Source organism: Trypanosoma cruzi, genomic scaffold (genome assembly GCF_000209065.1).
Source record: "Trypanosoma cruzi strain CL Brener 1047053516711 genomic scaffold, whole genome shotgun sequence".
Taxonomy (NCBI): domain Eukaryota; phylum Euglenozoa; class Kinetoplastea; order Trypanosomatida; family Trypanosomatidae; genus Trypanosoma; species Trypanosoma cruzi.
In genome coordinates this window covers 433,081-442,444 of record NW_001849563.1, presented here as the reverse complement: position 1 = coordinate 442,444, position 9,364 = coordinate 433,081, and the positions used below count along the sequence as shown (strand labels likewise).

Genomic DNA, 9,364 nt, shown 5'->3' with positions numbered 1-9,364 from the left:
GCATGCTAACTTGTCGGCACGCTTCAGCGGCCTGGTAGCGCAGGCTGCTCGCGGGACGCGGAGACGCCGTGTCAGCGAGAGGCGCCCACCTCTTGGAGAGGGCCGCCAGGTGAATCCCCACGCACGTCCGAAGCCGGGGCAACTACGCGGCCACATGAACCGCATCGTTTAATGGCTGGGGGCATGTCAGCATCCACGTTTCCCCAACGCATTCTTACGGGAGTGAGGTGGCGGTTTTAACACCCAGGCGTCTCAGGGCAAATTTGGGGAGACCACATCTTTCCCACATGACGAATATGCCTTCCCGCACCTCCTCCTTGGACGCCCATTCCGGTACAGAGGATCAGGTACTGCATTTTATTGCATTCGGCGTCGCCACCTGGGCCCTGCGCATATGGAATGAGGGCGTCTCCGTAGTCATCGCCGACCTTCTGAGCGCATACGGTTATTATTGGCACCAGGCGGATGCTCAGGCTCAACTTGCCTTTGGCAGTCCGTTATCGTGGACACGAGCACTGGATATGGATCGGGATTTCGCGGATCGCTTTAAGGATTTTTGCAGGGCCCTACTGCAGGCATTTCGGGCGCAGACCATGCTAAAAAGCGGGCCCAGCATCCCGCTTTCTTAATTTTGCACCCGCATTTGCACGCAACAACAGCGATTGTTGTGACGCCAATTGTGTCTTATTTGTGGACGAGACGCGTCCACATGCAACGTGCGCGGCGTAGCCGGGAGGAATTGCTCGCAGCACAGACGGCAGCCCCACCACCTCCCACCAATCCACAGAGACGTCGCACCGCACCGCCGATGCTCCACCCGATCTCTCAAATTGCCCGACACAATCGTTGATAGGGGCAATGGAGCTTATCCGCCAACGACGCTCGACTGTGGTATGACGAAACACCGACATCTCTGCTTTGGGCCGGCCACACAAGGAGGGCGAACGAGGTCGCTCGAGAGATGTGGGCGCCGTCAACGTGGAAGCAGAGAATGTCCCTCGCGGGGCAATTCACGACTTTTTGCCGCACGCACGAACAGCCGACGAACGAGGAGAGCTTTGCGGCCTTGTTGATGGGAATATTAGATGCGGCGCCATCGACCCGACCGCGGCACGCCAGGATGCTGCGGTCCATGTTGGAAATGAATCGAACCCCGCTGGAAATGGTGATTCTGGGGTCACAAAAAATAGCGTCGCGCTCGGAGACGAAACAGGCGCGCCCCCTGACAAAGGAAGGGTTGAATCAAGTTATCCGCAGCCGGACCGATTGGAAGGAACGTGTTGTCTTACGACTTGCGTGGATAACGGCGAGTCGTTGGTCCGAGATCGCGGCCTTGACTCCCAACAATTTCACACTGGAGGCGGACGGGGCCTTAGTTTTGTATTGGCCCGTGGCACCGAAGACGGCGAGAGCGGATCCCCACTGCGCCTCGCGGTTCGTGGGGATGCGAGGGCAGGATGCGTTCGACATTATAAAGCTCTGTATGACACTTTGAAACAACGGAAGGCTCACGAACCTGACGACTGCCCAGGTGGAACGAGCTCTGGCTCCTTGGAATGTCACGGCGCATTCCATAAAACGCGGTGTGTTGCGGCACGCTGCTCCAATCGTGGAGACGCATAATTTGGACCCACAGCTGATCTCGCAGTTGGCGAAGCACGTCGACCCGTTCGACCTTCCCCAGAACACGGTTCGATATTTGGGGAAGTGCACCACAATGCTGACCCAGGTGTCGTCGCTGGCCGCATTGATGTGAAGGGAGAAGCTGCGGAAGGGCAGGAACCCTGGCTGAGAGCGGAGGAGCTTTTTTCCATGATTTTTACCATTATTCTGCCAAAATAACGAGACGCGCGACAAGGACGCGTCCGGCCACTCCACAAGATGAACGAACCATCCCGCTACAGCAAGTCGGCGTGCCCGCATTGAACCTAGAGTGGATCCAGAGCCGGTTGAACCCGGCTACCTTGGAGAGACTCATGCAAGTTTGGGGACTCGTCGGGCGGTCCCCTTTCCCTCTGCCCTTCTCCGGTAAAGCGTGCGAAACTCCACGAAGCATTCCAACCGCTGACGCGCGATAGTTACGAAAAGCAGGAATAATCGAGGACGCTTCGTCCACAATAACAGGCGGATGGATAATACCCTTTCTCGGTTGTGGAGGAGAAAACCACCGGTTTGCGACGACGATGGATCGCGTGGCCACGCGACGAGAAGAGAGACGACCCTTACGAGGCGAATTTTCCTCCTTTACACATTTCCCATTATTTGCCGCCTGTGATGGCTGAGGCCGCTTCCTGCCTGGATGTAAAGTCGTCCTTCGTAGTCTCTTTACCGCGGGAGGCTCGGCATCTCTTTCGATGCCGCGTGGAGGACGGCACGCTGGTGGAGCTGACACGACTCCCTATGGGACACAAGGCCGGCCCAGAAGTTCTCCAGATTATTATTACTTCGGCAATTGCGGGGTGACGACGGTGGCTCACCGCCTTCGGGCCGCACCTCCATTGGTGCGTATCGACGTTTGGATAGAAAATATACGCATTACAGGGTTGAAAAGCGACGTGACGATGTGGGAGGCCCAAGTGCTTCGTAATGCGGACAGTTGTCACGCCACGATAGGGAGGAACGCGAATCGGGCGCTACGCATTACACCTTCCTGGGGGTGCAGTTTGTTCACACTCACCGGGGGGTATCTCTGAGTGACAGGTTTGTCCGGTCTGCATGCGCCATGCCGGCACTCAATTCACCAGCCATCGCGGGAGTGGAGGTTGTGGCGTCACGCTTTTTATATTTGGCGGCCATTTTGTGCACGCGTTTATGTGACAACTACTTTTTCAGAAAGGCAGTGCGACGACGATTATCCGCACTTAACCGGGGATTCTGCTGGAGACATCCCCGGCGAACCTTCCGCCGTCAGTGGCTGGTTTGGGCGAGAGATTACGACAAATGATCGAGAATAATCGTAGGCGAAAAAATAAGCCCACAGAAGAGGCGCCGGCTGCCATCACCAGGGATGTGCTGCTCCATGGATGGGGAGCCGTTTTCATTCTTCAGACTCCGGCGACGTTAAAATTGCCGGAGGAAAATGGGAGAGGAATCCTTTTCTATCATGCAGGCCGAGGTGCGCGCGGTACGCTTAGCCTTATCGGCCTTTTCCGCCATCTTGCCATCCACCATCGACGTTTGGGTGAAAAATACTTCGCTGCAAGGAGCGGCGAATAAAGGCAGCCCAAATTCATACGCCATGACGTGGGAGCTGCAACGGATAAAAGGGCTTTTGGACTCTTGCGGAGTACAGACAACCTTTGCCTACATACGGTCTGCAGAAAACCCCGCAGACGGCATATCACGCGGTCGTGTTTTTACACTTTAGGACTTGGCGAAGGGGTGGAACTTGCGGAGGGGAGCGGCGGGGTCTTGTGGCTATCAGATAACATATATACAATTAATTGGCGTTAAAGTTTGAGGATATGGCGAATACACTCTTATTCCATTTAATCCTTTTTTTTCTTCTTGCATGGTTTCTAGAGATAATTTCAGCATTCGGTCAGCCTCCCGGGCGGATATTCACCCCATGTCATCGCGTGGAGTGAAGCACCACATCTCATTGAGGGTGGAATGAGCGAACAGTGTGGGTGCTCGCTCCGTGTGCGTTGTGTGTTCCTGCGTGGAGTGGCTGCATGCTCACGGGCCATGTTGATTGTGAGTGCCTCTTGACGGCATCCATCCATCTCTCTCTCTTTCTCTCTTTCTGTCTTTCCCTTTCGGGTGAGGCGTGTTGCACTGCGGGAGGGCTGGCCCGCACACACCGACAGCCCGCCGTGACGCCCGCGATGGCCGGTGCGGAGTGGTGGTGGGTGGCGCTGGTTTTTTGCGGAGCGAGTGGGTGCGGTGTCTGCGAGAGGGTCAGTGCTTTTCTCGCACCGTGTGTGTGCGTTGCTGCTCTTTTCTGTGGGCGATGGTTCTCCGTGCTGACCCTTCCGGATTTTCTTGTGTCCCGCTCTCCACGTGGGTGCTCTGCTCTGCTCCCCGCTGGCGTGTCTGATGTATTGCCGCTGCTGCTGTTTTCCTTCTTCACTTCTTGAATACACACAAAGAAGGAAAACAAGCGCTAATCGCTACTGTGCACTCTGAAGGCTCTGAAAGGACCAACCGTACACCGCCCACACACACATATTTGTATACCCTCACGTGTTGCTGCATTCAAGGCACCCAGCAAAAACACAACCGTTGCGGCGTGAGCGGATCCAGCGGAAGGAGGAAGGAAGAGAAAGTGAGCAGCAAATGCCCAGCATTTCCCGTCGTGTGTTCGATCCCGCGGTGCTGCTCCTCCTCTTCGTTATGGTGTGCTGCGGCAGTGGAGCTGCCCCCGCTGAGGCGAGTAATTCAGGGAAAAAAATCATCTTTCAAGTAAGTGAATCATTTTCTGATTCAATGAATGCCACTTTGGTACAAGCGTTTCATTCGTTTCGTGCACCTTCTCTTGTTTACGTGGATGGTGTTGTTGTGGCCACTGTTGAAGCGCATTACACAAACTCCACGGATCAAAAATCGTGCGTAAGTATCGCTGCAAAGTCGATGAAAAGCAATGGAGGGACGTGGACGGATGGAACTGCCATCGTGTTTGATCATTACGACGTGAAAATTGACCGTCTGTTGAGCCCAACTACCATTGTGGATGGTAATGGTTATGAAACAAATGCTCTTGTCGGGGGTTATGGCACGTCAACGACTCCATTGACGGAGGTGGCTGATGGTGACTATTGGATGCCCAGGATGGCGGACGGTGTTGTTCCGCATTACGGAGACGATGAGGAAAAGAAACAGTTTGAGTGGCAAAATCGAAGCACGTCGAAGGTTCCTTATGACTTTTGGGACGATACCAGCACCAAGCCCAAACCCTTCAAACAATTTCTGGGTGGTGGTGGCGCAGGCATTAGGATGGAGGACGAAAGTCGCTATGTGCTGCCTATTCAAGCCTTGACCCGTGATGGAAAGAACGTTTCTTTGGTCATCCTTGCCAACAGTACTTATTATAGTTGGAAGTTCTCAAAGCATACGAGTGATGAGGGATGCATCCAACCTGCGGTTCTTGAATGGAAGGAAAAAAATCTTATAATGATGACGTCGTGTGATGACGGCAGCCGCAGGGTTTACCGGTCAAGCAGCATGGGGAATCTATGGACGGAGGAATACGACACTCTTTCACGCGTGTGGGGCAACTCACGGAATCGTACAGGGCACGGCGTGCAGGGTGGCTTCATCAGCGCGACGATCGATGAACAGAAATTCATCCTCGTCAGTCGGCCGGTATATTCCGGGGAGGCGGGTAAAGAAACGGGCCGACTTCACTTGTGGCTGACGGACATGCAGCGAATTTATGATGTTGGGCCGATATCCGCTGAGAATGAGAACGTCGCCGCCAGCACTCTGCTGTACGCCACTGTCGAAGCGCCGTCATTGGAAGAGGAAGAAAAGAAGGAAGAGAAGAAACTGTACTGCTCGTACGAGGTTGCTGCAGGGGGAGATAAATACAACATTGCTTTTGTGGACTTGACGGAGAAGTTGGAGGAGATGAAGAAGGTGGTGGCTGCATGGAAGGAGAAAGACGCGTACATTGCGAGGGAATACGGCTGCAGGAATGAAAAGAATAACTGGCGCAGTGACTGTGGTGAAGCCCTTGCCGAGGGACTGGTTGGATTCTTATCCAACACGTCAACTGACAGCACGTGGGCAGACGAGTACCTCTGCGTGAATGCCACAATAACGAAAGGAACGAAAGGAAAGGTGGCCAGCACGGAAAATTGTGTGACTTTCGAAGGGTCCGGAGCAGGGGCGGAGTGGCCTGTTGGCAAAATGGGGCAGAATGTGCCGTACCACTTTGCGAACGACAAGTTCACTCTTGTGGCGACAGTGTCCATTCACAAGGAGCCGAAGGGAAGCAGCTCTATCCCTTTGATGGGTGTGAGGATGAACGATGCACGAGGCACTGTGCTCTTTGGTCTTTCGTACACCCACGAAAAGAAGTGGGAGGTAACATTCAGTGACGGTCTTCGGAAGCCCTTGGCCCATGATGACGGTGCTGGATGGGAAACAAACAAGAAATATCAGGTGACACTGCACATGGATTATAATGATGGCGTGAGTGTGTACGTGGACGGAGAGGAGATATACTACACCAAAGATTATGAGGACGGGGAGGATTACAACTTTACTCAAAAGTTACGAACGCTGTTGGGATCCCACGGCATCTCGCACTTTTACATTGGCGGGGACACCAAGAACAACTCGGACGACATTAATGTGACGGTGAGCAACGTCCTGCTGTACAACCGCGCATTGAACGAAGCAAAGCTCAAAGCGTTAATGAAGAGGAACGCAGTCGCTGCTGCAGCGGCGAAGGTGCCGGCCCAGGAAGTTGCGGCACAAACTACCAATGTGAGTGAACCTTCTCGTCATCCCGCCATTGCGCCCGTCGTCACGCCTGAAGCGCAGCAAGACGCCACATCATCACCACGAAGTCAACACACACCAGCACAAAAGTCAGAAAGTAAAAGTGGCCCGGTAATTTCCAAGCAAACATCTTCTGATGTCATTGTCCCCCCCACCTCAGCTGATATGGAAAAGGTGGAAGAAGAGTCACCCGACAGCGGTGCATTGGCGCCTGCATCGACTCCAACACAGAGCGCGGGCAGTCGTGAGTTACTTGGAACCGAGATGCCTGTCAGTGGGGAGCACTTTCCTCCCAGCATGGCTTCACCGCTGATGGGGCAGGTGGACAAAGCGGATGAAGACTCTCCACGGAACGGCAACACCGACGATCGGGCGCCGCACAGCATTTCACCTGATGTTTTGGAGAGCGTGGGCACGAACAGCGGCCCCGATTCATTCATCAGCACTAACGTGTCAGGTGGCGCTGACCGTGACGAGGACACGCATGCCCACACTGCCGTGGGCACGAACAGCAGCACAGACCCAGCAACCGCTCACCGCAATGGTAACGTGTCGGGTGGCGCTGATGCCGCACAGACTTCTTCGAGCACAGCGCCTGGGGAAACCAAGATCCCATCGGAGTTCAACGCAACAATACCCTTGGACAATGTCATTTTGCTTGAGCACGGGCAGTTCGGTGATTTGGCGGCCATGGCTCTAATTGGTGACAGCACCGTGCATGGGTGTGTGTCTGGGGTGTTGTTGTTGCTTCTGGGGCTGTGGGGCACTGCGGCTCTCTGCTGAGGTGTGAGGGAGGGTGGAATTGCGGCTTTTCGTGGAACAACAAATGTGCAGCTTCCCGGCACTACGCAAATATTTCAAGAATGATTCTTTTTTTTTCTTTCTGCTTTCTTTCGCTTCTCTTTCATTTTTTTTTCTACTTGTTTACTTTTTCTTTTTTTTTCTCGTTTCTTTTTTTTCCTTTTTTGCTGGTGCTCTGTTGAAATAACCAGCACCTCTGTGTGTTTTCCCCCAAATGGTCGCTTGCTGCGCACCGTCATGAGTGATGTGTTTCCCCCCTCTTGTTTGCTTTTGCTTTTGTTACCCACACGCGGTGCCGGCCTCATTGTCGTGCGTCCCACGGACTGCACGAGAGGAGGAGTGGAGGAACAGGCCGGATGCCGCAATGAAATGTGAGGAATGTTGTGTGGGCTGGTGGGAGAGTACAATTTTTTTTTTTTCCTGTGTGGACAGTATGTATGAACTCAAAAACACGGTCGTATTGTACTCCAGAGGAAACGAAATGAAATTCCCGCCAAATCGCTTTTTTTTTTTACGTTTGTTTTCTTTCTTTTTTTTTTATGTTTTCTTTTTCTTTTTGGTAAATCGTTACGTCTCTTTCCGTCTGTGCCGTGACCCATGTCATTTTGTGTCTCCGTGTCCCTTTTATTGTCTCTCTGCTGACTGTGTTGCTGACATGCCTCCATTTCTTCTAATTTCTTTCCTGCTAGAGGCACCGATGGTCCGCAACGACGATTGTTTGTGTTCCCCTCTGCGATGGCACGAGGGTGACTGCGCCTTGCTGAGTGCACTCGGGGGAGCGGGTGGTGTGCGCCGTGCCTCGCTGCGAGTGTGGGATGCCACGGCCTGCTGTGAGGCGTGATGCATATCCGTCGGGGAAGCGAGAAGTAAAGGACTGCGGCGTGTACTTGGATGCGTCCCGTCCCTCTTGTTGCGGCCGTGGGTGTGCTGTGCCCATGGCCCTTTGTTGCGGTGCGACGTGGCTGGCGGTGCCTCTGCGTGCGCCCTCGTGCATGCGTTGTGCGGCGGGATTTTCCTGCCCATTTCTTCACCCTTGTGAGAGGTGGAGTGAATGGAGAGAGGGTCTGTGTGTGCGTGTGTGCGAGGCGCCTGTGTAGGTTGTGATTTCCTCCATTGTTATTTATTTGCCTCGGCTTTGTGTGATGGTTCTTTGGTTCTATGATGTGTGCTTTGCGATTGGCAGTAAATGAAGTGTGTGGACGAGCAGAAGACTAGGAGCGTGTGAACGGAGTGTTCGCGAGGAAGGCTGGCTGCCCAAATACATGTATATCCTGATTGAAGGAATGTATTTCTTTGGGAGGTTTTCCTATTTTATGAATCTTTTAGAAGACTCCGATGGTAGCAATCAGGGAACCGATAACTTCTGGATGAGTTTTAATTGCTTTTGTTTCTGCCGTCCCACTTGCCCCCTTTGTGGTCCTTACCTTGCGGCTGCGTCTTGCGGCTGGAGGGGCTCAAAGTCTTCCACTTTGTAGGTTGTGAATACATACATACACACACACTTATATATGTATATGTACATGCACGCCCAATCCGGATGGAGCGATCAAGTTACGATAGTAGCCAACACAATGTGCATATATAAATATGCGCTCACTTGGTGTAAATACTCATTGGGGATTTGGCGAACCCCCATCCCCATTCACCCCTTCTCATTCCCGTCCTGTGTGAATCCTATTGACAGCCGCAGGATCCGTTCGGCGGCCCAAGTGAATATTCTAGGAGCTCTTTTTGTGTGTGTGTGTGTTTTTTGCTTTTGTCGTCACGGCAATTTGGCTTTTTTTTTCTGTGATTTATTTTTTAAGATTTGGGGCGCTCTTGCCTGTGATGCTTGTGTTTTTTCCTACCGTTGTTGTGCCTCCTCCTTTTGAGGGAGGGGAGGGGAAGGAATGGGGGTGTCAATCATGTGCGTTACTTTCCTTGCGCGTTGTTGGGTGATCGCTGCAGAAGGAGTAGGATTTGGAAAGGACAGAAATGACGGATTACTATCAGAGTCTTGAACTCCCACGCGATGCGACGCAGGAGCAAATCCGAAGGAACTACCGCCAGCTGGCGTTAAGGTTTCACCCTGATAGGGCGGGACCGGAGGGGGCGGAGAGGTTCAAGGAGATACAGT

At 53.2% G+C, this 9,364-nt stretch overlaps 2 protein-coding genes across 2 annotated transcripts, besides 8 other annotated features; both read left to right on the top strand.

The window, feature by feature from the left end:
• Window positions 1-6,109: a sequence feature (areas not merged during assembly with more than two copies in the genome that could not be assigned to a particular haplotype).
• Window positions 16-3,419: a mobile genetic element.
• Window positions 3,725-3,760: a sequence feature (GA-rich).
• Tc00.1047053510331.10 (trans-sialidase, putative) lies at window positions 4,279-7,230 on the top strand (the record flags this gene model as incomplete). The annotated part of the gene is made up of 1 exon (XM_800850.1): window positions 4,279-7,230. One exon carries the CDS (start codon window positions 4,279-4,281, stop codon window positions 7,228-7,230), a length of 2,952 nt encoding a protein of 983 aa, XP_805943.1.
• Window positions 6,110-9,364: a sequence feature (heterozygous, non-Esmeraldo-like haplotype).
• Window positions 7,315-7,412: a sequence feature (A-rich).
• Window positions 7,751-7,806: a sequence feature (A-rich).
• Window positions 8,462-8,725: a mobile genetic element.
• Window positions 8,731-8,773: a microsatellite.
• On the top strand, window positions 9,223-9,364 carry Tc00.1047053510331.5 (chaperone DnaJ protein, putative; the record flags this gene model as incomplete). Its single annotated transcript, XM_800851.1, has 1 exon — window positions 9,223-9,364. A coding segment is annotated over one exon (142 nt), but the record flags the coding sequence as incomplete, so codon positions are not given.